The sequence below is a fragment of the Pagrus major genome, chromosome 3 (assembly GCF_040436345.1).
Source record: "Pagrus major chromosome 3, Pma_NU_1.0".
NCBI classification, from domain to species: Eukaryota; Metazoa; Chordata; class Actinopteri; order Spariformes; family Sparidae; genus Pagrus; species Pagrus major.
The window spans coordinates 14677329-14704877 of record NC_133217.1 but is presented as its reverse complement, the minus strand read 5'-3'; the positions used below and the strand labels follow the sequence as shown (position 1 = coordinate 14704877).

At 42.8% G+C, this 27549-nt stretch overlaps 2 protein-coding genes across 2 annotated transcripts; one reads left to right on the top strand and one right to left on the bottom strand.

The window, feature by feature from the left end:
• Nucleotides 1–603: 603 nt before the first annotated feature.
• On the bottom strand, nt 604–22823 carry LOC140994059 (SH3 domain-binding protein 5-like). Its single transcript, XM_073463645.1, has 11 exons — nt 22584–22823; nt 15743–15936; nt 14444–14785; nt 13880–13942; nt 10928–11056; nt 5206–5370; nt 4935–5065; nt 4606–4648; nt 3999–4215; nt 3499–3879; nt 604–1859 (listed from the first exon to the last, which is right to left on the bottom strand). The coding sequence occupies exons 3-11, from the start codon at nt 14522–14524 to the stop codon at nt 1684–1686; spliced, it is 1386 nt and encodes a 461-aa protein (XP_073319746.1). The 5' UTR covers nt 14525–14785; nt 15743–15936; nt 22584–22823; the 3' UTR covers nt 604–1683.
• Nucleotides 17888–26995, top strand: mturn (maturin, neural progenitor differentiation regulator homolog (Xenopus)). Its single transcript, XM_073463646.1, has 3 exons — nt 17888–18094; nt 22884–23006; nt 25421–26995. Exons 1-3 carry the CDS (start codon nt 17936–17938, stop codon nt 25526–25528), a joined length of 390 nt encoding a protein of 129 aa, XP_073319747.1. The 5' UTR covers nt 17888–17935; the 3' UTR covers nt 25529–26995.
• Nucleotides 26996–27549: the final 554 nt, after the last annotated feature.

Below are 27549 nucleotides of genomic sequence, written 5' to 3'. Positions count from 1 at the left end.
TCAGTAAAAATATAAGTACTGATTCAACTTCTTTACTCTGAAGGCTCTGAAATGTTCTCAAGTATAAAAGTAAAAGATATCCCTCTGAAGGAGATTTCTGTGCAGAGCTAAATGAACCTCATGTGAAGTCTCATTAATATCTTTTAAAGAGGGAACGTCTTGTTGACTGGTTCAGTTTCATCCATGTCGCTGACTTTGTCACTAAACACCTTTTCTCCCCACTCAAGTCTCCCTGTTTCCGTCTCGTTGCATCTTTTATGTCATTTCGTCTCGCTACGTCTGCCGTGCGTGATGTGCATTGATAGGTTGAAATCAGTCTTGTGACGTTGGGAAGGCGGCGTGCAGTGACGCTGAATAAAAATTATTGATAATTCCCCTTGGAGGCGTTTAAACTAAAGTAATGAGCCTTAACGAGAAAAATAAAGTACGGTGATGAGGTATTACCTCTGATTATATCTGCCAAATTGTTACAGAGACCAATGATTTGTATGTCAACAGTTGTGTTGCCCTCTGAACCAGTGGGGGGCGCCAAATACAAATGACTACATAATGTTGCTTTAAGTGCTTTCAGACATTCTCAAAGACTGATATAAAAATAATCAGTTAAGTGTAGCATGTGTTTATTGCTTATTTTGTGTTAAACAATAACAGTCACCACAAAACATTGTTCATTTACAAGAATACAGTGGTATAAATATAGAATATATGCACTACAGGCTAGTATTTGAGCATTTCTCTAAAACAGACACACTCAAAAAAAAAACATTCACTCGATCACCTCCACCACAGATGGTGGGCTGTGCTGAAGAACACTCACTTACTCATTGACAAACACAAACGGAGGACTATTTGTGTTTCAGTCCAGTCTGAGGACAGTCTCTTCTTTAGTTTAGTGCTCGGGGTACTGCTTGCACTCCACTTTCCTCCTTGGCAGCTGTTCCTCCAAAACAGTCACCACATTGTACGTTTCAAATGGACTTTTAGGAGTTACAGGAGGAGCTCAGTGATCAAGGTAGAACAAGTCGTATTGGAATATCCCACCTCTGGTTTAGTCCCGTTTTTATCCTGGTGGAGATTCAGACCCAAAGAAGAGGCTCCCTGTTCACATTAATACAAAACGTCTCTTTGTGGTGCCGACTGTAGCATATCAACATCGATAAATGTTCAACTTTGACGCTGATCACTGTAAAAAAACGTTGCACCACTGTTGGAGGACTGACAGCCTCTACAATGAGCCAAAAGAGAGAAAATTTGCCGTACTGTACAACACAAATGTCTTTATGGCACAAAGTATTCTTCTTTTAGCAGAAACAGAGTTAATGAAATAAGTTCCATGGCTACAAGCAACATCTTCTTTGCAGCAGAAAGCAAGGAGATTTATGGGAAATGTAGTCTTTTGAATAACGCTAGCACTAGTAAATCCTTCTGCCCCTGTTCTCATTTGTTTACACTGCAACTACATGGGTTCACAATGTATTTGACAAAGATGTACTGATGGTCAAACACAATACATATAGCACCTTTAATATGACACCATCTGATGCTGAGACAATATGGAGACATAATGTCAGGTTGGTTGGAGCTGGGAGTGTGCACTTCAACCAGCCACGTCTTCTGCCACACAGTCCAGTTTGAGGCTTGAAGATGGCCACAGTTAGTGTTTCAGAGTCAGACAGGCGTTCATTAGACACCGTTGAGTAATAGAACGGTTGTGGCCGAGCTGGGAGAGGAAACGTCAGGGTTAATGAAAGGGGGGTCTTGCTCGTCCCCTGAGTCCCCTTCTTCCTTTTGTGCTACAGTCAAGGTCAGCTTGTTCAAACCGGCTTCGAGCGTCGCCTCCGCTCCCTCCGCTCTGTCACCTACAGCACACACACAGAACCACAGGGCGAGCAATGGTGAGTACATCTGCATGTTAAGGTAAACTAAGGATATACAAGTTTATCTTTACTGCGTGATCAAGACGTTTATTGAAAACCAAACACGAGTAGGAGAGTTTAGATTCCACAGCACAGACAAAAAAAGTACTAATACTCAGAGTTTAATGCAGCTTTAATGCCACTTTCACAGTTTTCCATCTTCCCAGTACTTTTTTGGAAACACTGGAGTAATTTGCCTGACAATGATCTAGGTTAAAGATATACAACACTGATTTTGGTCCCTAAAAATATACACAACATCATATTAGATAAAACCCAGAGAAACTGTGTAGTAGGGGTGGGAATCAGGGGTAATTCACGATATGGTGCCCACGATAATGATAATATCACAATAAAGCGATTCTGTTTGATACATTGAATTGATACACTGCAAGACAATCATCAACCATATCTTTCTAACTGGAGAATACAAAATACGAGCAGGAATTATGTACTTATTACTGCATTGTGGTGTCAATTTCATAGAATTTGACATGAACTGAGATGAAACAATGAATACAAAGTGATTCTTTATCAACACACACTTGTCCATGTGTGACATCATTCCGACGAACAATATCCATACACTATCAAAAGGACGAACAGCAAATGTTTAAAGTGAAAGATACAGCTGTGCCTCAATAAATTATTTTCAATCTGTGTAAATTAAGTTTACAGAAGCTTACACCACAAGGAAGTCATGAAGTACTGACTCTGTTAAGTCAGACTGTCAGGGGAATCTGTTTAGAGCGCCTACACATCGACATTTGGCGCCAGTGTATCGATTATCCTCTCGAGGAGGAAGCCATAAGATATATTCCTGTCACTATACAATTGTTTAGCCATTAATTTTGTGGTTGAGATTGTAAGATTGTATTAGATGAGGAAGAAAATGCATCCAATAAATCCTTGTATAAGGATTACCCACGATGCATTTTGTTGAGAAACATTGAAGGTAAACAACACCTTTGTTTGTTTACAAGAAAACTCAACTGAGCACCTTTAAACACTTGTTGGAAATGACAGTTTTTTCTCTTGAACAAGGTAAGAGGGCCTAAATCTGATATAGACCCACAAACCCATTTATGATGACTTAAACAGCGAGTCTGGCTCTGTCCAGAGTTAAAAAATGCACCTTCCAACACTTCTAAAGCTGGCTAGTTAATAATTTGTATAATTTGTAACTATTTCTTGGCAAACAATAGCTGGTCACTTCCTGGAGACTTGCTGTCACAGTGAGGTTGCCAGGTTTGATAAAATTTTCTACCTACAGAGACAAAACATGTGGATGGATAAACTGTTATTTGTTACCGTATGTAACTCCTTCTAAAACAGCTAATTGCATAATTATACCTCGCTAAATAACTTCTTAATTAGTTAGCTTTAGAGGTTGACCTTGTTTCCAGTCTTAATGCCAAGCTAGGCTGAACCACAACCTGACTCCAGCTCTGTTGGAAGAAGTATGAGTATATTTCCAAATACATTGAACTGTTTCTTCAATGTTACATAAAATACAAACAGAAGATGAAGAATCAAATCACAAGTCGACACACATGTACACACTGATGCGATGAACACACACCTCTCTCCTGGTCGCAGTCTGGAGAGGAAGCTCCACTGCACTGGCTGCGGGGGCCCAGGAGAGGTGAGGCATGCCCAGAACCGCACGCTGAGTCTGGGTCATGAGAGCTACATGGACTCACTAACTGCAGGCCACCGGGACAGGGGGAGGAGAGGATGGAGGAAGTGGGAGAGGAAGAGAGGTAGGAGCAGGGGCTGTAGAGCGAGGAGGAGGGGTAAGGACAGGGCATGTCAGGGGGGGTGGAGGCAGAGGTGGAAGGATGGGAGGAGGACGAGGAAGGTGAGGAGGGCATGGCTCGGGGTGAGGAGGTGGAGTGAGTGTCGGTCTCCTCCTCTGAGCTGCTACTGTGGCTGCCCTCTTCGTCAATTGACACGGACACCACTGAAACACACACACACACACACAGATATGCACATTAAACATGCAGATGCACCGACAAAACATGTGGATGGATGAAGTGGATGACCGATGATTCATTTCTACGCTCCGCTTCTACTCACTTGACAGACCGTCTGACTCCATCTTGAAGTTGGCGATGTCATCGTTGCCTCCGTCTCCCTCCGCACCAACACCCTGCTCCCTGGTTCCCATGGCGAGGGAACGTCGCTGGGCATGGATCTCTTCGGAGATGGTCTCTAGGTTGCGTAGTGCTGCGCGGTACTCAGCCTTGGCAACCACAAGTTTGGCTTGACGCTCATCCACAAGACGCTTCAGTTGCTATGAGAAATCAAACCCGGTTTCTTAGTAAACGCACCTTCTGTGTTAAAGGTGCAGTATGTAAGAACTGGACACCTGTCAAACTCTAAACAGCTCCAAACATAGCTGCTAATTGTAGCTACCATTAGCTAGTTAGCTCAGTTAACCGTGCAGCTAGCAGTCATGTTAGCTGAATCCGCCTGGATTGGGAGTTTAGGGGGAGTGTTGGTGGCCTACTCTATGGGACTACTACTACAAATGATGGGGGCAGAGTGGATGAGACAGAGACACCATTCACCCTGTTACAAGACACTGTCCCATCAAAATGATTTTCAAGCTGTTATTTTAAGGCAAAAAGTTACATAATGTTGCTTTAACCTAATCGATTTAAAAGCCTGCTAGCATACATACCTCAAGTTGTAGATAATACTTGGCTTTCATTTCGAAATACGGCCTACAGGGGGAGAAAAAGAAGAAAAACTGAGAGAGAGGGAGGAGAAGCTTTGCCAACTGTCACTGGAGAAAAACCGCTGGAAGAATAACACTCCTCTGTGAGCACTCACATTCCTTGGCTCTTACAAAGGGAGTACACCCCAACGCTGCACAACCAACGCATGAAACATCTGGACCGCATCAGATGACATAAACGGAGCCCCTCTTTCTCACACACAAACTCACTCACATAGCGAGGCCCAGATAGGGGGAAAGAAAGGGAAAGAAAGGGAAACAAAGGCACAGACCTGGATTTGTTGATTGAACGCTTGAGTTTCTTCTCCAGCTGCCTCATGTGGCTGATGCAGGAATTGTAATTGGCTGCTGTTTTTCTGTGTTCGGCTTCACTGCGTGTTCTCGCCTGCTCGGCCTCCATCACCTGAAGTAATCGAGGAAGGTTTATTTTTACTGCAAAGATCGACAATTCCAGTATAATCACATCGACTACCCCTTTCACCCTTACGCACAAATGACTAGTTAGGATTGGTATATTTCAGCTGTCTTGCATCATGTTCGTACCCTCTGTGTGGCGTGGTTGAGCATTTCCTGCCAGGCAGAATCAAACTGGCGGCTGTCCTCCTCCAGCAGCCTCTCCTCGGCCAGGGCGATGGTCTCCTTGGCGGCCCGCAGGATCTCCACCGCCCGCTGGAACTCCTGAGTTGCCTTTTGGGCTTCAACCTGGGCCTTAAGTTCAGAGAGTGGGATAGTTATGATATTAGAAAATGTGGCAGCAAAGTGTCCAGCTTGAAAATTATATATAAATATTACAGCAGTGGAGGTCAGGGTTTCATGTTTGACTGAGATTTCACTGAATTCTGCAGACAGAGACTGTAAATCAGAGCATCCTGACAGCTTCAAACCACTTAAAATTCTCTTTCTGGTTCTTCATTACAACCACCAGCCCAGTATTTGCTGTCACATGAGTTCAGCAGTAGTCCTTTCAGTGTATGTCTGACTGTGTGTATTTTATGACCTATATTTCCTCTGAAGGAACCGCGGTTGATTCCTCATGACAGCCACAGAGGGACAAAGAGATTTTGCACTGCACCCACACACACACGCACAGAAAGACAACCGTGCTTTCATCTAATGGACAAACAGAAGCTTTGTCACTAAGAAAATTTGACACACTGTCAGTGGGCTCTTCCTGCCCACAGTCACAGTCAATAGGAGGATTATTCCCATCATGCTGGACATATTTGGACCCACTCTCTCCCCTCCAGCAGGCATGACTTAAAGTTCTGCATATTGGCTGGAAACCAAGATGAAGCAGTTACAGTAACTGCAATCAGATTTCCTTGAATAAGATGGAAATAATGAGAGTTCGGTTAGACAATGAATTTGCAAATCTAATTGTGACCTTTTTCTTGGGAAGACATATTACCGAGCTGATGACATCACCAGGATTTAACATCAGTGTTGGGGACAGATGTCATATTAAAGGCATGAAATAAAGCAAAAAACCAAAAAGGCTTCTGAAGGAACTTGTGGCAAAGCAGCAGTGAAGAAAGCTGGTGCTATGATTTATACATACATATACCATACACATTGGTTATGATGATGTTGTCAGAATAATGTGCCTCTACATATCACATGCGAATCACATTCAGAATGAACAAAAACAACACCCTTGTGCTCTTATCGATCTTGCAGATTTTCATTTTAAGAAACTCAGTGGTTTATAGGAGTCAAAGGGTCGCAGCAAACACATCTGTGAACAATGCAGCTGCAAGTTATCTGGCAAATAATTTCACTTGTGTCAGAGACAGCCAAAGTTACGCAACAACTGGCTGTGCCGCTGATACACATCCTCTGGTCCTTTAAATGCAGTATTGGGTTACAGTACATTATGTTCAGTGCAATATTTTAATGGGACAACTTTCCTCAAACTGAAGGGCAAACGCTTGTTGTAAATGGCGTACAGCCCTTTGACATTTTAAATCATACCCTTCAAGCCTGTCATTCTGCCCCTTGTCCTGTTTCAACAGTATCGTCTGTTTGCATTGACTGCACAGTACAATGAAAACAAACCTGGTGGTCTCGTTTGTGTTTCTATCGTGGTGTATTTTGAATGGATTATTGTATGTCATTGTTGCAGCTAAATGGGCACTTTTACTATGAAATAAAGTCATCCATTCATGTTTGAACTATAGACCGTTTCACAGTTTCTAACAGAAATTGTTTTAAATCCAAATGTATTTTTGTTGGAGTGAGAACAGTGTTTTCAGTTACTTTATTTCCTCGACTTTATTTTGCTGAAAGGTGCTGTATTTTAGAAAATACACAGCAATACATAACAAAATAAGGCAGAGTTATTATACTGCAATAAGTCATTATAAGCCTTTATCGCTGCGCGCATTAGACACATGAAATTTTAGGGATTTGATATATGTGTAATCTCCTACAGCAGATTGATTGACTACTTTAGCATGTGATTAATGAGGCCTGGAGCTTTTCATTGATTTTTGGCCACTTAGAGGTCGCACAACAATTTGTCACACAATACTGTCATCATCATATATTATCACAAAGCTATAATGGTGATCATGTCAGCAAACAGTTAACTTATTACACCTCCAGGAGGAACGGAGCAACATTGGCATTCATTTATAGTCATGTGTCTGGAGACATATCTAAGTGCAATAGAGAGGCCCAGTCCCTCCCTGTAGGGTACCACCCAAGGGACGTTATTTCGGAATAAATTGAACAAGCTTACACTTGGATGCTAAAGACTTTTGCAAACCAAGTCTGTTTTTTTATGCACAGAAGCCTTGCACACTTAGTCCGATGCGTTTATCATTCTATTTGTTGCGAAAACTGGCAATACGAGACAAAATGGAGTTGTCAAGCAGTGAAGATGAAAACAAGCAGAACATCTCACAGTAGAAAGCTTTACGTAACATATCAGACTCCCCCAAACATCAGCGTAGTTCTCTCGGCTGTTGCACATTTCTTCTCACGGCCTTCCCTTGCTTTCTGTTACATTAACCTCTGTAACATGAACCCCTGCCACTGTCTGCCTTGTTTATGATAAACGCTCAAACAGTGACGTGAGGAAGCACAGGTCTGCATCGTCTCACACAAATTCAAGGAAATCCAAAGCTGGCATCTTCCCTGTCGCTATTGTTGTCATATTAGAGTGTTGCACTGGTTAGATAAGCTATCTGCGGTTGTCGAGACCCCTTGGAGAAGGTGAAGAGATAGAGGAAGGGAGTGGAAGATAACATTTTCTCTTTGTGTGTGGCTTAATCTGTTAGTTTGACTGGCAAGATGCACCCCTCCTCTTTGTCCCCCCATGATGACCCATTTCCCAGGCTCAGAGGAGAGAGGGGGCGCAGGGATAACAGAAGGAGGATGATGGATATTTGATGAAGAGAAACACTATCAACAGGGTTTGAATTACGGGGGCGATTGTTGGGGTTTGACCCCCCTAATTAAGACTTGGACACTCAAGAAAGAGGTAAAAACAACAGGTCAGGAGGGTCGAAACATTTATATACCCTTCTTGCCTGTAATCTTAAATATTACAATCTATATTTCCTATATTCATGCCTGGAAGAAATTTCTAATACAATTTCAGACACCCCTAAACTGGACCATACCATTTTAACCTTGATGTCAGGTCTATGCTGCAGCAACGCTAATTATTATGTTAGTAGCTATCTAGCTAGCTGTATACACCTTACTTTCTTACCTTCAGAGATTCTGAATTAGATTGTTTCAGATGTCTACGGATGAATGAAACAAGCTAGTGTTTGTCTTAACGTTTGCCTGCCTGACAGCGCGCCCTTTTATTTCCTATGTTGGCTAAATTGTCTAGCTAGCTGTGTCATGGATATAACAAGTAAATTCTGGATACAGCGTCGGAGGCGGTGCCCCATTCATTCCTATGAAAGCTGCTCGGTGGCGCATGAAGCCAAAAAAGCTCGAATTCCCAGGTGTAGAAGTACAGGAATCTTCCCGGTTGTGGGGCCCAAAGACAGTGCAAACAAGAGACTTCCGACAAGCGAGCCGGCTAACTCCCTGTTTAGCGCCTGGCTAACTTGAATGGGAATAAAATGATTAATTGTGCAGCTTTTCTAGACTTTCCAAATGTTATGAGACTGAATAGTTCAAATTCTGATACTAGAATGAGTCATTTCATGGGGACTGTATCCACCATTTTATAGCCACTTCTTTTACAATGTAAGCTTCTGGGCCCTTCTGGCCCCGGAGCATCAAGTGTAATTATACAGTTTGGCCATTATGATTAGTTAGTTTCAAAGCCTGCCGCTCTTCCTGGGGGCTTCTATGTTGGCATTTCATTAGGCATATAAAGGCTCTGACATGCTCGAAAATACTTTGTTTGTGACGCCTGACAACAGAAGTTGTTGTGTGGTGGCTACATGCCATGTGAGCTGGCGTAATGGATTTGATCTACCATCATCTACACAACAAGCAAGGCACTGTAAGGATTGTAGCACTTCAGTTTACTGAAGCACACGCCCTTACTGCAGCGCACTGCCCGTCCCTTACACCCTCCTTCACAGGACTTCCTGGGCAGAGCAGCAGTGCACTTCCTTTCTCATGCATGGTTTGTTTGTGTTTAGTCATTGTGTTGTCACTTAAGCTCACCAAACATAGTGACAATGTGATGCTTTGTTTTTCTATAGTGGGCAAAAAAAGAACTGAAGACGAGTCTTTAGCACCCTGGTGAGTAACAGGCATCAAAAGCCGAGGACACAGTTTGCGGTTATCTTAAAGGCACAAAAGCCTGCTGAGCGAGACACAGCATGCAAATGACTGAGCACTGTTATCAGTTAATTAACTTGATGTCATGAAGCCCACAGTATCTGACTCTCTCAGGCAAACAACACAATGGCTTAGGTCTGAAATCATGACACACTGTCACCTCGCATCTGCATGACTCCTGTTCATATCATCCCACTGAAGGGTGTTTTTGTCATGTGTGTGTAACTATGGACGTGACTCATTTATAATTCACATGTCAGACGCTGTCACGCAGTCTGACACCTTTGTCTCCGAAACTTTACAGTTTTTGGGAGCTGAGAAAGAAGAGAGGGGTGCAGGAGACAGACAGACAGACAGACAGACAGACAGGCAGTGGTGCAGAAGAGAATGCTGGGTAAAAAGGACAAAAGATAGGACAGTAGAGGCAAATTCCTATACACCGCCCCCCGTCTGTTGGAATGTCGGGGGGTAAACATGGGGGGTTGGGGGCTGAGATGGGCTTATGGGTGGGGGTGGGTGCAATACTGTGGGTGTGTGTGTGTGTGTGTGTGTTTGTGGTGGGGTCAGTGAGGGTAAGCATTTGAATCCCTTCAAAGTAGGTCATGTATTAAATATTAAATATTCATCCATAAATCATTGCCGTACAACACACCAGTTTAACCCGAGGCGAGGCCTTCATCGGCTTTTCTCTATTGAATCCCCCTGATCACACACACACACACACACACACACACACACACACACACAAAGCTAGGGAGCGCTTCTGATCCTTTCACGTGAACTCTGGTTCCATCAAAATTCAAAACCTCCCGGTAATCCTGGTCCCTCACGTGTTCCTGTCAGAAGCAGAAGCCACTGGCAGGTAGTTTGTCATACTGCAACAGAGATAAGCAAGGACACACACAAAGACACGCACGCACATGTACACAATCTATTTCAGTTTGGCAGCTCAGCTCTGACACACAAATGTCAGCCTTCTGATGGATGACTCAAAAGCTTCTTCCTTATTGGCTGAAAGGAGGGGGACGCTGGACTCTAAATTTCTGCTAGTATCCAATCAGATCGAGGCCTGAACGTGCCGGAGCAATTAGACAGTTAAGGACACGATCCACCGGAGAGAGAACAGCACCGTTAGTCAGTCGACCTACTTTGCATGTACCTGTAACAGTGCAGCAAGCATGAAAACACAGAGACTTCTAAGATGCAGCGAAGAAAGCGAGTCGGATTATGAAAAACACGTCAGGTGCAGCACTTTCAGTCAGACAATTCCCCTTCCCCACAGCGAGTCGATGTGTGTGTGACACTATCTCAGCACACAGAGGTAAGACTGAGTATAAAAATAGACGTCATGTGACTGTGCTCCCTTTAAGTAGATATAAGCTGAGCTCTTTAAACTTCTCATTGCTAATCCTCAGTAAGCCTGCCCTCACACTCTCTGTCTGCCGACCTCGGAGTCACTCCAGCTCACCTCTGTGACCGTGTGTGTGTATGAGTGTGTGTGCGCGCGTACCTGTCTCGCTACTTTGCGGGCTTCCCAGTACGGTTTGGAGTCGTCCACAGCCCGTCCGATCCTCTTCACCTGCTCGTCCAGCTTCACCGTCGCCTCCACCAGCACCGCACGGAACCGCTGACGGCAGTCCTACACACACACACACACACACACACACACACACACACACACACACAAAGATATTAGCTTTGAAACGTAGCAATCTACAGTCATAATGCTGCATTTAAAGATGTTGTGGAGGTGGGAACTGCCACAACATTATGTAGAGATCGGCATTTTGTGCGATTTGGTGTCCCCAGAGACAACATTCACCCTGTTACAAGACACTATACCATCAAATGATGAAAAGTTACAGTGAATATGTAGTAGAGGGGCCCTGCTCCGTCAATCTATCAACTGATGGGTCCTTGGCCTGGAAAATGTTAAAGACCCCTCATCGAGTCCCATCATCTGATCAAAGATTTAATTTTTCCAGTACAGAACGAATTACATTCCCATCAGCCTCTGCACTACCTTGTGTTGAATGCTAATTTGCAATGTGCTCACAAACTAAACTAAGCTAGGGATCATGGTAAACAGACCTGCTAAACATTTACATGTGTGAGCATGTTGGCTTGTTGATGATCAGCTCAGAGCACCGCTGGGCTTAGCACAGCCTAACAGAACAAATGGCACGGCTGTCCACTCTCATCTTGTTAGTTTATACTGTAGCTCAGAACAGGCACTTCAGCACTGCCATGGTCAAACCATTTCAATAAAAAGGCCGATAAAAGGTAAAAATCAGTTCGGGTAATTAACTCTCCCAAGACTGTGTTGTTACTCTTGTGCTGAATGTCTTAAGCATTAACCACACGTTGGCTTGTAGCTGGTGCTGTCCTGCTGGCCCATTTGGCCAAGTCATCAAACATTACCCAAACACAAGCACAGTCACTGATTTACGCACCAGCTGTACCTCAGTGTTGTTTTTTCTTTTTTCACTCCAATGGGTGTTGGTGGGCAAACCTTATATACCTATAGCCTATACACATTCTTGAGTAGTGACTTATAGCATGAGTGTGTGTGTGTGTGTGTGTGTGTGTGTGTTTGTGTGTGCACTTTTGGCATTATTCCCAAGGTGACAGTAGACCTGTTATTCTTATATATGAGGTCTATCATCATCTCATCTATACGGCGGGGTTACTGGGGCAGGCCACCTGTTTGTATGTATGTGAGTTTGTGTGTGTGTGCATTTGTGTGTGTGAGTGTGTGTGTGTGTACAGTTGTGCTTCTCCTTTACAAAAAAAGGAGAGTTTGAAAGGCAGCAGCACCTGCATCCTGTGCATAAAACTGACGGAGGAATACAAGCGGGGGTGAAATAGGGAATTGGGAGAGGGCGCTACAGGAAGCACAATTCCTGTGACATCCTGACTTCCTGTTCCTGCCCCGAGACAGTGACACAGCATGCAGTCTGTGCTGCTGTTGGTCATATATACTTAAAGGTGCACTATGTAGTTTTGGGGAAGACATTTTAATCAGAAGAGGAAGATCTTCATTGACCCTCTTCGTTTTCATGACTGAATAAAGAAACTTTAAAGAGCAACACGGACCCTGCCACCTTTCCAGCTTCAAATAATGCAAACGAAAAAAAATTCTGAGTTTGGATTACTTCATTAGTATTGTAAATATTAAACTTCTGAGTTTGAATTTCTTCTCCAAAACACAGTGCCCCTTTAATGATGGCACACATTCACTGTCTCTGTATCTCCAACACACTCCATCTTCTACAGTATCTCTGCCAGGGCGCATGAGAGGTTTACCTCCCTGTTGGCAGAGCGCAGAACCTCATATGTGAGCATGGATTTAACCTCATTGGCTCAGCTTTCCCTGAATCCTCCGAATCTACCGCACATCGTTCTTAATCAACTCCAGACTCTGTAGGAAAATAACCGGCGGCCTGCTTGAGGCACTTTTCACATTCTTCAGCTCCTGACTTTCATTCTGCCCCGTGATGAATGGCCTTCTTTCACTTTTCTGTTTGCCTATGTCTGTGGATATATTTATATCAGTGACTCTGCTGACACAACTGTTGCATGGAGATTTTGCCCAAAAGAGCAGAAGAAATTTGCCTTTTTGAGTTGATTTCTTGGCACCAGATGGATAAAAAATAACCAGGATCCATAATAATTATCCAGCCTTTAACTTAAAAACATGACTTAAGCATCTCTTGTCTCTCTCTGCCTCTCTGTCAGTTGTTAAAATGATTCCAGCACTGGTTGGTTTGTGGTGTTCGGACGTGAGTGAAAGTCTAATGAGAAACAGAAGAGGCCTACTTTGAGGAAAAGAAAAACCGTGGCCTGCCTCTGGAATGTTTTAACTTTTGCAGAACAGTAACCCTCCTAGCACACATTCAAATCCAAGTGGGCGCTGTAAAAGAAAAAAAAAAAAAAACCCTACCACCTATCTTTCAGTTGCTCCTCTCTGCATTTAACAGCCTCTCTCCTCTTTAAAAGGATATGTTTTTTAAAGGCTGAGGGAGCTGCGAGGAAACGAGGAGACACTCGGGATTGAGACTGCACCAAATGTGCCATTTAGATATTATATTTAACATTCAGATCATAGTCTGCCTCTTGTAGCTCTGAGAGTTCATACAGTGCAGTGTAATTATGTAGGAGTGACGCTCGCTGCTTCAGTTTTTCCACATTTTCCCTCAGAAGCAGCTCCCGCATTTAGAAACATTTCCATGTTCTCAAGTCATCTCAGGCAAACTGTCTCTGCGCAGCGGCCCCCGTTGTTAAGCAGGGACTTGTTTATATCAAAGCATCAGATCTGAAGTCTGAAAGTGAGACTTAATGGCTCTTTAATAGATGAGTGTTTTTGCAGCAGCAGCTCAGCCGTGGCTGGCAGTGTTTACCCCAGCAGGGAGAGGCACTAATGACGACGACAGCGCCGTCAGTGGTTGGTGTTTTGTCTTACCTCCAGCTCACTCTCCCAGCGGTTAATGTCGTCTGTGGACTGGTTTAACTTCTCCAGCTCTCCCTGTTTACAGGAAACATGGCATACATGGAGAGAGGGAGAGGCATATGGTTAACACAGACTTCTGTTTACCAAATTACTGAGCATGCAGCCCTCAGTGTGTGTGTTTTGTGTGTGTGTGTGTATGTGTATGTGTGTGTGTGTGTGTGTGTGTGTGTGTGTGTGTGCTCTGATATGGCATTAAAGGGACAGATACTCTCTTAAAATCTATTTAATGACACCAGGAACATTGTACATGATGACTAAAAGCAACCCTCAGTTAACAATGAAATATTTTAAGTGCACTGTAATTGCTGTAATATAGTAGAAATGTAATAAAGTAGTAATATTTCACCTCTTAATGGCTTTTATTCTCTATAATTGTTCCACTGAGTGTAACATTAGCATTTTTATTCCACACAGCCTGACACTTCTTGTCACTGGGCTCCACATGTTCACCTCAATGTCACTTTCACCGGGGGCAACATCTGGATCTATAAGGAAAAAGAGAAACAAAAAGCTCACCTGGATTCTTGGATCCACTTCTTCTTCCTCCTCCTCGGCACACTGCGAGTCCTCCTCACCGTTGTTCTGTAAAGGGTCCATTTTGAGGGATTCTGGAGGTTTTTTTAGCGAAAGAAACAGGAGGTCCTCACTGCAAACAAAGCGCGACCCCGCGGGGTGCTGGACAGCGAGGGGTGTGCAGCGGTGATCCGCCCTCACTGACCCTCACAAAGGGCACATCTCCTGCTCCAGGCTGCTGGAGGCTGCGAGTCTGGAGGAGCCGCCGACTGCTGAGGAGCGCGTCTGAGCCGCAGGGAGAGCTCAGACTGTGGAGGACCTCAACCTCAGGGAGCGACAGACCAACTGTGGAAAAGAAAGTATGAAACTTACTATAGTGATCCATAGCGCTACTTCTGGTGTGGACTTTCAAAATAAAAGCACATGTAGTGTAGCTGCATGCTCTAAAGTCGAAATGTGCGCAGGGTATGACATGATCACATGTTTAAAGTGTATACATGTATTAGAAACTCTAATCAAACAAAAAATATTTGTATTCTCAGCTGGCTTTTATTGGCTGTCTTACATTTAACTTATCTTAAAATTGTAACAGTTTTTTATTCATGGAAATGTCAGGGCTGCAACTAATGATTATTATTCTGTTATAAAAAAAATGCAGAAAAATGCTCATCATAATTCCCCAGAGCCCGTCTTCAGATGTCTTTTTCAGTCCAACCAACAGTCCCAAAGCCAAAGACTCTTCATTTACTATCTTAAATGACAAAGAAAAGCAGCAAATCTTTGAAAAATAACTAAAACGATATTAAAATGTGAAAATAATTGGCTATTATTTTCTTTCGATCGACCAGTTGATTGTCTATTCGTTGCTGTCCTACGGAGAGCCAGGCTCTGTTTTTGCAGGACTGTCCTGATCACACTCACAGTTTCCTACACTCAAACCTGAAAGCCCTCACTTACATGATGTTGGCTTGTTGGATGTAATGATTTAGCCTCAAACACCTACACAACTTGCACAAAGTGTATTTCTATATATTGCTTTAAATAGTTCAGGGCCTGACCAGTCGTTTATTTGACTATTTCAAAATTAAATATGCTCATATACTGTCATTTTGATTTAAAGATTTTACAAAAATAAGCCTACAACCATTAACCAGTTGTGATTTGTCGTTGTCTGGTAGTGATAAAAGAAGTGTCATAAAGTCTAATCTTTTGAGTGGGACGTCAGTAACCATGCATTTAAATAATGGTCTGTTACTTTATTGTACTGAATTTAACTCGTGACATTTGTCCAGATCTACCTACTTTTCCCCAAAACACGCTTTTATTTTGACAGGACACAGTCTGTGTTGTTCCGGTGTTATTGGAGCTTCCTGTGGGCAGCTTGACGCAGCTCCAGCCTGAGTTGTGGGCTGGTTTCAGTCGCCCTCTGGTGGTGAGGACTCCTGGGAGCAGGGAGGGTCAGACTGGAGGCATGACGATGGCAGCAGGCTGGATTCCTGTAAACACTCTGAGTGTTTATGTAGAGCAGTGGATCAGAATGGAGCTGTTGTTTTGTAAGGTTTCTACTACTACTACTACTACTAGTACTAGTACTACTATTATCATCATCATCATTATTATTATTATCATTATTATTATTATTATTATTATTATTATTATTGTTATTATTATCATATTTTACTTTCTGAGCTTGAGGATAGAGTAGGCTAATTTCTTTCCAGTAATCATGTACAATAATCTTTTTTATTTTTAAAATAAAAATTCTTACAAAAAGCCTTCACCTGACTGGAGTTTTAAAGGTGCAATATGTAAGAATTGGCCACCTTTTGAATTCATACTAACAACAAATAGGGGCAGCAGTTAGCAAGTGCCTTCTTGCTAACTGCTGCTAACTGTATTCTGTTTACACCCTTTATTCTTAGTCCCCATGATATCTTGTGGATTTTTATGGCTGTGAATTCTGGCGCATCCTGTACTGAACCAGAACCAGCAGTAACAGGACCTTAATCCTCATTCTTAGAGCGATTGGTACGGCGTATCATTCATTCATGAAGATTTAGTTGAGCAACTTTATCTAGTGAACACTGCAATGTAAATTTTAAAAGTTGACTTTAAAAAAGTCAGGAACTGATTACCTCAGAATCAACAGTAAAGTAGATTATTACATTTAAGTTGTATGAGCTAAACAATTTTAACAACCTAAAATGATTAGTCTACTTTACTGAGCCCACGTATGCCTGAAAAAGATTTGGTATTTTCCAATATGAAGTATGTGAAATGCAGTATGCCAAAAGTACCAAGGTTTCAGACTACATCAGGTCACATTTTGCAGTTCTCAAGCCAGCAGGCTTTTCTGGCTATTTCTGACACCATTTTCAATCGAGGGTCTAAGGACAGAGGATGTCGTCCACTGTACAGATTGTAAAGCCCACTGAGGCAATGTGATTGTGATTTTGGGCTGTATAAATAAAATTGATTTGATTTGATTATTCTGACCCACAATCCTCTGCACAGCGGAAGATATGTCGCGCGAATATAAACACTGCTGAGAGAGCACAGACATTTGACAGATGACGGTGCATTTAAATGTAAGTACCTTTTCTTTGTACTCCAAAATTACGCACTGAGTAAAGTGCTGCAGTAATGAGTCCTAAAACCTGGAAATCAGTTAGCATTTTTGAACTTCCGGTTCCCTCATCCCAAAGTCTATGAGTTTTTTTTAATGGGTTTTAATGGCGATACTAACTTCTGGGTTAGCCTCCAAAAACACTATATACGTCTTTTGACATAACAGTTATAGTTAGACTATGTGTACAATTCTTACATATTGAGCCTTTAATTTTAGGCTTACTCATCCTCAGCAGGTAAAACACCACTGTCATTGATACAGTTATGTAGGCTATACTGTACAATATTTTTATTCTAGTGACTGAGGTGAACTGATCCTTCAATAATTCAGTCTATATGAAAGTATTCCACTGCAGTATCTGTCCACAGTTATTCTCAGTCCTCGTATCAATCTTTAATGCTCCTGACACTACAGCAGCTTCTACACTATCTTGCATAATGTTAAATCTCCAAAAGGCTTGAGTTCATGATGTCAGCAGGTTCACACTCTGCCTTGGGAGTAGGCCTATACAGCGCCTCAGATATGGACGGCTGCCCGGCTCCACTGTTCGTCATCGCGTTTTTTCCAGCGTCCTCCTGCGTATGCATGTATGCGACCGACGGGCTGATTTCATAACGTGGGGAGGAAGAGAGGAATGGGGCTTTGAGAACGGATGAGCACCAGACCCGGTAGGCTCTATGCACCAACTGTGTTATCTGTGTTCCCGGGCCATGCAGACGGTGCGCTAGAGGAGATGCGGTAGTGGAGGCTGCTGATGCTGCTGTCCGATCAGCTGTTTTTTGTGTCTTGAGCATCATCGCCGTGACGGCCAGAGAGATCGACATCAAGCTCCGGAGCCAGGGACACCGCAGAGCGGACAACAGAGGATGGAGTTCAAGCATCTGGTGGAGGCGGCGGAGAAGTGGTGCTCCGGTAACCCGTTCGACCTCATCTTCGCCGAGGAGGACGACGAGAGGCGGCTGGACTTTTACGCAGAGCCCGGCGTCTCCTTCTACGTGCTGTGTCCCGGCGGCACCGACAATTTCGTAAGTGAGCCTCTGCAGGGCCTCAGGCTGTGTGTGTCTGTGTGTGTTCTTGTAGGTGTGTCGAGGGTGGGCTGGAGGTGGGGTTGTCCCGGTTGGTCCCGGTTTTTTCAGCTGATGGACATAGGAGGGGAGGGGGGGTGCTGGGCGAAGATTTGAGGGGGATGATGTCATTTCAGTTTGGGTGCACACCCCGCACCCCCCGCACCCCACGCTGTCGATGGTGTTTTTCCTCCATCATAATCAACTGCGATAACCCTCTGAACCACAACAGCGCCGAGCGAGCCAGGTTAAAAAACACACGAGGCCTGCTCCTTTCAAAATAAAAGACCCGTAGACCATTTTGCAGTCGCAGCACAAGGTATAACAGTTACACAACGGCGCATCTACATCGGTGCATATATAAATAACACACTGGCTGCTTTTCTTCTGAAGGGTCTTCTTCGTTACATTACTGTTACTTATATGAAGGCTGCATACACACAGATTTGACAGCAGCCCAGGTGTGCAGGTAGGCCCACATCTCTCCAGAGATGATCTACTGATTTAACTGATCAAAAACGTTTATTTTCTGCAGACGTACAATGAATAATTAACTGTTATTGACGCATTTTCATATCTTTACTCTGAATGAATTATTGTCAGTTTTCCAGTGTTGGGTCCAGATTACACCACTCTCAGAAGAAATGTTTGCCTGGATACGAATGAAGTCTGCAAATTTATATATTTGATTCTTCATTTAACTGTTTGAGTAGTTTACTATTACAATAGTATAAGGCAGGGGTGCCCAAACTTTCCTCATGGGGGGCCCAAACCGAGACTTGGCCACAGACCGAAAGCAAGCACCTATTGTATTGTAAAAATGCAATATAATACTAGGACCCCAACTTTCCTTCATTGACTGACTAGATAGATAGATAGATAGATAGATAGATAGATATTTAAAGAGCTTTTTGGCTTAGTTGCAGCATTCTCCTAAACAACTGAAGCAGATGGAGACCTCTCATAAAATGACCTCCAGTCAAACCCAAGTCCCTGGAAGCCCCAAATTCTCAAATTAATTTGAAAAGACATTATTTGCCCCCTTTTTAAAGCCTAAATCTTCACTGTAGCTGCTCAGCTAAAAGCATTAGCACGCACCCCATCTGAAGTGGGTGCACGAGCTTGAACGTGTGTCCAGGGTGTGAATGATGTCTTTTCAAATCAGTGTGGCATCTTTTGGCAGTTTATGTTTTTTACTTCATAAAACAAGCCCCTGTCTATTTCAGTTGTTTGGAAGAATGCTGCAACACTGTTTATCTGGAAAGCTCCAAAAATACTTTGTGGACCTGACTTTCCATTGGCGTGGGGCTGAGTAGATACTGACTGAATTTAAATTTTTGGGTGAACTTGGGGTTTTATTTCCATTTTGTATCTTAACAATACAATAAAATACTGGCACATAAATTCCTTGCTTTTGGCCTTTCACCCAGTTTTGGAAGAATTCTCCACGTTCGAATAGTAGAGAAATAACAAATCCAAAAACATTTTGATTTAATGTTTCTTTTTATCACCTAAAACATCTAGAAAAAGCAATATCAGACTCGTATCCTGTGTAATTTGTCTGTAATTGTTGAACATAAACTCCTTCAGTTTTTAAAATCCCCCAAACTCCAGACGCACTAAAGAAGATATGAGCGCAGTATCTTTAATAGTCGCACCACTCTGATGATCTACAGGCTGTCTGGATACCGCTCACTATGCATCCTATAGCAGTGTGCTGCAGTGGTGGTGCTGTGAGCCCTAAAGCTCCTCCTGCTCTGTGACAGGGGCTAACAGGGCGGGGAGCAGATGGAGATGACCCAGGAGCCAGGGCGTCTGTTCACTCAATAACACATTATGTCACACAGAGCGTGCCTGTGTTGTGTGTCTGCAGGCCTCGCCCCTTCTGTCCTGCAGACAGCAGAGCATGCATGGCTGCTTAGGCTGGGGCTTTCCTTTCATTACAGAGAATACACATAGCAGAGGGTTACATACGCGCAAGATGCAGGTATATAAATACATGATGAGGTTAGTGAACTCCTTCCTTTTGCTTCACTTTATCTCCCTCGCAACCATCAGTTCTTGTATCTGATGTGTGTCAACTGCTGCAGGACACACACACACAGAAACACACACCGTTCTCTGCTCTGCACTCTCAAAGCAGCTAGAATAACTCTCCATCTCTCTGCAGGACTCTTAGATCTAGTTACTCTTGCTCGATCAATACATCTATCAGCGGGCCGTCTCACATTCTCTCTCTCTCTCTCTCTCTCTCTCTCTCTCTCTCTCTCTCTCTCTCTCTCACACACACACACACACACACACACACACACACACTCTCACCCACATAGTTTTTTCTCAGTTTATCCTGTTTTTCCACTCAAAACTGTGTATCACTGCCCTGCCCATTCACCAGAGGGCGCTGTTAGATCAGTTACACCGTGATAACAGTGTTGCCGCACATCACTGTTGGTGCTCTGTAATTTCCCTCAGGGTACATTTTTGTAGTTTTCAGTCATGCAGGTCATGTGATACAGCATTCAGCAGCTGATAAACAAGGGCAATTGGATTAGCTCTGTGAGATCAGCTGAAAGATGAGGTTTTGCCAGTGCAGCAGAGGCACACCCACCCATGTGAGAGTCCATCCATCAGCGTCAACCTGGAACAACCATCCCTGAGCAGTGAGAGCAGGACTGTGTCTACAATGCTGTAGAAGTGTTTCCCTCGGGCTGATTCACATGACTCTCACATGACCCTTAAAACTCTCACAGTAGGGTGTGTCCCTGCTACACACTATGAATTCAAATCCCTAATGTTTTTACCTTAAAGGTCCATCAATTCACACAGTGATAACGTCACCAGAGTAACTGCTTACTGCTGCACAATATAGCTGTCGTTTCACTGCTAGCACAGGAGCTTTGGACCGTGACGGGGCTAGCTGGTTAGCATGCTAACTTTAGTAGATATCTCTGAAACACAATTCAAAGAAATGTCAAAAATGTTGTTCATTCACATTCTGTTGATGTTTTTATTTATGGTTATATAGTGCAATACATAAGTATGTAATTTTAGTTCAAAGCTTTCAAAAATCAACTGAACTTATCAAAAGAATGTACAGAAATAACAATTTTGACGTTTAGTGTCTATTTATTGTGCTGCAGAGATGGCATGCTAACCAGCTAGCCCCTTCCAACTCAAAGCTACTGTGCTAGAGTAGCTTCCCCAGTGCGCTGAGCTCCCAGTCTGGACCGCTAGCTGCACGGCTAACTGAGCTAACTGCACTAACTAGCCAATGGCAGCTTCTGTTACGAGTGCTAAGCGGTTGCTTTGGTGGTATGCTGCCCCCTATTTGTTTGGAGTCTAATCTCAACAGGTGGCCAATTTTTACATATTGCACCTTTAAGGAATTTCTTTCATGGCTTTACTTTAAGTAGTTTTCCAGCCTTTAAAAACTCTTAAATTAGGCGTATTAAAAATGACCATAGTATTAATTTACTCATTAATTATCCTCATGTTTGGCATGAACCCAACCTTATCTGACAACTTAAGAAGCTTTTAAAGTGTAAATGAAGGTTTCATGTTTTAACAGTAAACATATAAATCCCTTAATATCATTAAGATTAACCTGAAAATACTTCAGACCTTTATGTCAACTGAAACCTCAATAATCCCAAATGATTTCCTAAAATAATAAATAATGATAATGATGAAAATAAAATAAAATACCATGCGGGTATCCCAAACTTTTACTATAAGTGGCAGAGCCTACTACAGAGCACACATTGTTTTTTGTTTTTCTTACACCTGCTGCACACTTGGCCAGGCGCCCCTAATGGTATTACCTAATACATAACCTAACAGTACGGCCTTTCGACTCGAATTAAACAACACCAACAGTAGGTGAAGCAGATTTGTGCCAATAATCTACCCCGAGCTTTGGTGTTTGTCTTACAATTCAGTTCCTTGAGGGAGTCAACAACTTGAGAAAGTTGAGCTTAATCTGGCTAGAAGATTTACAATTAACCTGAATTAATACTGTTTTATTGGCCATCAGCACACTAAACTTTCTGATATCTGACCCACTGTTCTCACCAGACCGGCAGGTTGTGCACTTACCACAACACACAGACTAGACCAGCCCTGTAGTGAGAGAGTTATGTCAGATAGAAGACAAAGTCTAAAAGAAAGAGGTCCAGAATAACATTGTAATACAAAAACTCACGGTGCATTCCCACTTAGAAATCAGTGGCTTCACAGCTACGCTGGTGGTTTTCTTTTCTCAAGAGGACCCAAACATTTTAAGCAACGTTATATGAACAAAATGAGGAAACACCTCAGCAGGATGCACCACTTTGTCTTGAGGCTAAAGACAAAAGTAAAGAGAGAGAATTTATCATAATCTACTTTATAATCCTTGACTCAGATATATTCAGGAACTATTTGTCCTGCATTTCATTATTAGATATCTTACTGTTATAGTTATTTTTCCTCGGTGAATATCTTATTGTGTTATCTTCACTCCTCCGTCTGCTGCGTGTCCTTGACGAAACGTCTCTTTATCTGGTTTAATTGCTTTGCTCTACTTTTTCTGTGCCCCTGACCTGCTTCACTTGTTTACTTGTTAATTCCTGCAAGTTGTACGTCACTATACGGCCAACACCAAGCTACACTGCTAGAGGAAGTGTTACACTATCACCTGGTGTGCAGCTCTGAGCCCACTTCCCCTACTTGCATGATATATTGGCTAATCTGTGTTTATCTGCGTCTGCAGCATGTGTGGAGCGAGAGTGAGGACTGCCTTCCCTTCCTCCAGCTGGCCCAGGACTACATCTCCTCCTGCGGGAAGAAGACTCTGCTGGAGGTGCTGGAGAAGGTCTTCACGTCCTTCAGGCCTGTAAGGAAAAACAAATGAGTGACGCCACTCGGGAGTCACAGTTTTCTTTTTTAACACGCTTCATCAACCACAGTGCAGTGACCTCTGCTTGCTGTGTCTGTTACAAACCTGATACATTCTGTTCCCTCTGGTGGGGACAAAACATGCTGAACTCCATCTTGTCTATTGGATGTGATTTTGAAGAGATGATGATTAACAGCTCTTGATACTCTCGTCCTCGAGCTTTTTTTTGGTAAATAGGAACAAGGTAGAATGAAAGCAAGAAACAACTAAGACTCAAAGGTATCACGAGGAACTTGAAACTGGTTATGAAACAGTCTTTGTATCTTCTATATAAGACAACAAGAGCATCAGCAAGAAGAATGGCTATGACTTTATAGTTATTATATTTACTCTTAATGTCTGTCACTGGGTCGGATTCTGACTTTTCAGGGTTGAATGAGTCATAAAAATAAAACTATTTACGGCAGTGTGCTGAGGATGAACTGAGGATTCTCACAGCCTGAGGAAAGAAGCTGAGCTGTAGTCTGTCGGTTCAGTATTGCACTAAAACAAACTTTACAAAGGAGACCATTTCTTACTTGCCCTGATATGGCCTCAATGGCTGAAACGTGAAACCCTAATTTTACAGTTGTTCTGATTTAATAGCCACGAGATATTAAAGGCTTTTGAACTCATCACCCTCTTGACAATTTGGGACAAAGTTTATTTGTTTCACAGTCATCAAAAAATGCGCACGCTAGCCAGATCACGATCAATCAGACAAGAGGTGGTGGTGCTGATACGGCTTTTTTTCCCACAGGGGCCGCCAGATCAACAGAAAATGAAGGGCACTGTAGCTGCTTTAAAAACGTAGTCATTAAAATAATGATAATAATCATCACAGTGAAACTTTTTACATTAACTTATCCATCAGTGATGGTGTAATTGAGAATTGCTAATGGCATTTAAAGGAATAGTTCAAGTGGAAACAGAAGACTTTTCCAGTTATATGATTTAATTAGGCAGGTTTTGATACTTACTGTTTCTTCCTGTTTTCGTTGTGCAATGGCAGACTCGCTTCCTTTGTGCCATAATTTGTCCTTCTAAGTATAGCACAGTGAAAGCGAGGTTTAAAGGGCACCAATCTATACACGGGTGGTGTCATTTTTCTACAGCCGTTGCACTGTGCAATCCATAACCCTAACCTTTACTTCATAATGATAAGTTGAAGCAAAAAAAGTGTCTTTTGCCAGTTAAGTTAAGCAATAAATGGATAGCTATTGTTAATGTTATGTGTTTTTAATTATTAACGTGGTTTTAGAGATTTATAAAGGGCAAAACCACTGAAGCATTAACAAAATGATTAAAGGACTTTTATTTTTTGATCAACTTGAAGAGTCAGGCTTACTGTACATACTATGTACAGTAAGCCTGACTCTTCAAGTTGATCACTTCAAATCAGGCTGTAGCCAGTTCAAATCCCTTAATGTATTATAATCCATTAATTTGTGTGTTAAATAAACAAAAAAATTGGACAAACTCCAAGTTTGCAGCTTAAATAAAGCCTAATGAAGGTCCTAGCTAGTACTAATTGATGTCAGCTAGTTGTCTGGCAGCCTCACGGTGATGATGAGGAAGTTACTTTATCTTGCCTAGAAATTATCTGGCACATTCCCCCCGCAAAACTATGTGTCACTGTTTCACCACAGTCTCAGTGTCACTTAAATGTTTTAATTAGTGAGTTTCAGCCGTGCAGGTGTTAGGTGTTTGTTAAATTTGGTCAGACCTGAGTCAGATATGAGAGTGGTACAGATCGTCTCATCAAACGAAACAAGAAAGTGAATAAGCATATCTTCTAAGGTCTTTGGAGGTGGCGGTAGAAGTACTAATAATCCCAATAACTCAAAGGAGCAATAATCATATTACTCATTATGCAGAATGGCCCACTTCAAAATCAAATGTACAGTATATTGTATTATTGTATTATATGGCTACACTGATGTGTAAGCATTACTTTAATGTGGCAGAAAGGTAAAAGTGTACTTATTGTTTTATAAAAGTTTAAAAATGAGATAAAACTATCAACAGAATGTGGAGATTGTTCTGCAGAAGTTAGCATGCTAACCAGCTAGCTCCTGTCTGTTCCAAGCTAGTAGTCCCCTGGTTTTCAGAAAACTTCGAACTCCTGAAGTTAGCAGTTGATCAACTGATATGCTGTCCCCTATTTGTTTTGAGTATGAATTCAACAGGTGGCCAGTTCTTACATACTGCACCTTTAATCTACAATATTACATCATAATTTATTAGTTGATTAGATTTTGCATGAATAATTAGAAGATGCAAAGTAAGTAGTAGGCTAACGAAAGCTGTCAGCCGACACGTCTTAATGCAAAACAATCTCTAACGCAACCTTCTCCTTCTTCCCATGTCAGCTGCTGGGCCTTCCAGACTTAGAAGACGACAGTTTCGAGCATTACCACGCTGACATGGAGGGGGAACCAGGGCCCGACCACCAGCAGATGGGGGTCAGCCAGCAGTGATAAGCCCCAAGACGAGGCCTGCAGCTGGGGCAGAGCTGCCCTAAAGCTCCGGGCCTCAACTCATCTGCCCAAACACTTAACAACACACTCTTATCCAAACACAAACACAAACACAAACACACACACACACACACACACACACATACTTACAGTCAACTGCTAAAAATGCACCACCATGTTCTTGAATGTCTCAGTGGCTTTGCTTCCCAAAGAGTGCACTCTGTTGCACTGTGTTGACCCCCCCCCCCCCCGAACCAAACACACACACACACATACACACACACACACAAACACACACACACATTGGGGCTACGTGAGCAGTGGCCATGTACAATGCAAAATATCTTAATCATTCACCATCTGGTTAGTTAAAGTTCCACAGCACAGCAATATTACATCAGCCTCAGCTGGCTTTGTTATGCAGAAATACAGTCAGACGTTACCGCAATACACACATCCCCCCCGTTGGTTTGGAGACGAATGTGACAGATAACCTACTTTCTCTGCCTGTCTGTTGACACAGAGGATACACAAGAGCTAGATGAAAGATAAACGGGTGAAAACTGACGGTTTGTGGTTAGGCAACTGGAGTGATGCAGACGAAGAGAGGGGAGGAAAGAGGGAGAAGTGGTGTCACTTTCCACTTCACCGAGGGAAAGAAGCAGTGAGGATGTATAGTTGTGACGTAGATTCAGGTGGGGCAGCTCTCAAACTATCCTGTTTTAAACACACACACGTAATATAGTCCCATAGGGTTTCAGTCAAAAGCATTTTACACGTCGGCTCCTCATGTGGAAATCAAAGTGTGCAGCTTCACAGTAGCATGGATCATTTCTTGAGGTGTGTCTCTTAGTGTTTCCAAGGCAGTGCACCTCAGAGAGTTTAAAGTCACTTTATGAGGAGGTTTTTAATCAGTGTTACTATCATATGACCATTACGACAAAGGCCCACACTGCAGCTTAAGCCCTTCCCGGTTTGGGTGTCTCATTGTCACATGACACCCTAGTTCTGCCCTGTAGTCTTCCTTCCTGGTTGTTGGTGGTTCACAGTTTGCCCCCAAATCTGAATCCTAAATCTTTAGCGCTTTAGTGTTGTTTTTGGAATTTTTCGGCTTCTTTCGAGATTTCTCTTAACCATAAATTTAAATTAAGTGCACACCCGAATCCCAGAGTGATATCACAGGGGATGGAAAGTATTTCTTGACAGCCACCCTCTGCCTGCCCTGTTATCTCTACTCTCACAGTGTGTTGTTGTGTCTCACATCCAGTGCACTGCAATGCTCCAGGCCCCCGCCGCCTTCAACCACTCGATCCACACGCGAGACTGTTTCAGAGGTTCATCTTTAGCCCGTTTACTTTGGCTTGTAAATGTTTGTCTTTTTATTGCCTATTTGAATGTTTCTCATGCAGTGTATCTTCTGTTTGTCCTCCGATGTGTGTGGAATTGTTCAATAAACCGTGTGAACAGAGTGTGCTGCAGGCCTGTTTCTTTCCCTCTCTTTGTGTCTTAATGGCCTGAAGTTAATGGAACACAAGGCGCCTAACATGGAGGGCTTTTCATATCACAGAGTGGACTGGTGACCTGCTGCTGTGCCAACAGCCCGCTGGTGTTACTGGGGTTGACGTCACGCGCCACCTGACGCGCCCACTCAGCGCTGCGTCAAGCTGGAGTCCGAAGACAGGAAGCTGTGAACCATCCTTCAAATTAAAAGCACGAAAGAAGAGGTTTTCATTTCTAGATTTTTCTTGTTGGCTAGCAAATAACAGGCCAACCAAACTGCATGCCCATGGATCATCTGAACCTGTAGTTTACAGTGGATCTTCAAAAGACACATGTACAGAATATATATACTATTTATCTCCAATAGCAGGGCTCCAGACTAACTTTTTACACTTGCACTGGTGCACCTAAATGAAAACGTTAACACATTCACACACAATAACACATTTTAATCTGATTTCTTAACAAATTATGTAAATGATTATAAATAGGAATAAAGGTGCAGAAATGTTTTTTCTTCA

What these genes read in the sequence shown, in the direction of transcription:
- mturn (XM_073463646.1), top strand. Translation starts at nt 17,936, where the DNA reads ATGGAGTTCAAGCATCTGGTGGAGGCGGCGGAGAAGTGGTGCTCCGGT. An exon ending in CCGGCGGCACCGACAATTTC is followed by an intron (nt 18,095 to 22,883) that starts GTAAGTGAGCCT and finishes CTGCGTCTGCAG; the next exon opens with CATGTGTGGAGCGAGAGTGA. An exon ending in TCTTCACGTCCTTCAGGCCT is followed by an intron (nt 23,007 to 25,420) that starts GTAAGGAAAAAC and finishes TTCCCATGTCAG; the next exon opens with CTGCTGGGCCTTCCAGACTT.
- LOC140994059 (XM_073463645.1), bottom strand. Translation starts at nt 14,524, where the DNA reads ATGGACCCTTTACAGAACAACGGTGAGGAGGACTCGCAGTGTGCCGAG. An exon ending in TCAACCACGCCACACAGAGG is followed by an intron (nt 5,066 to 5,205) that starts GTACGAACATGA and finishes CGATTACTTCAG; the next exon opens with GTGATGGAGGCCGAGCAGGC. An exon ending in AGACTGCGACCAGGAGAGAG is followed by an intron (nt 1,860 to 3,498) that starts GTGTGTGTTCAT and finishes TGTGTGCTGTAG; the next exon opens with GTGACAGAGCGGAGGGAGCG.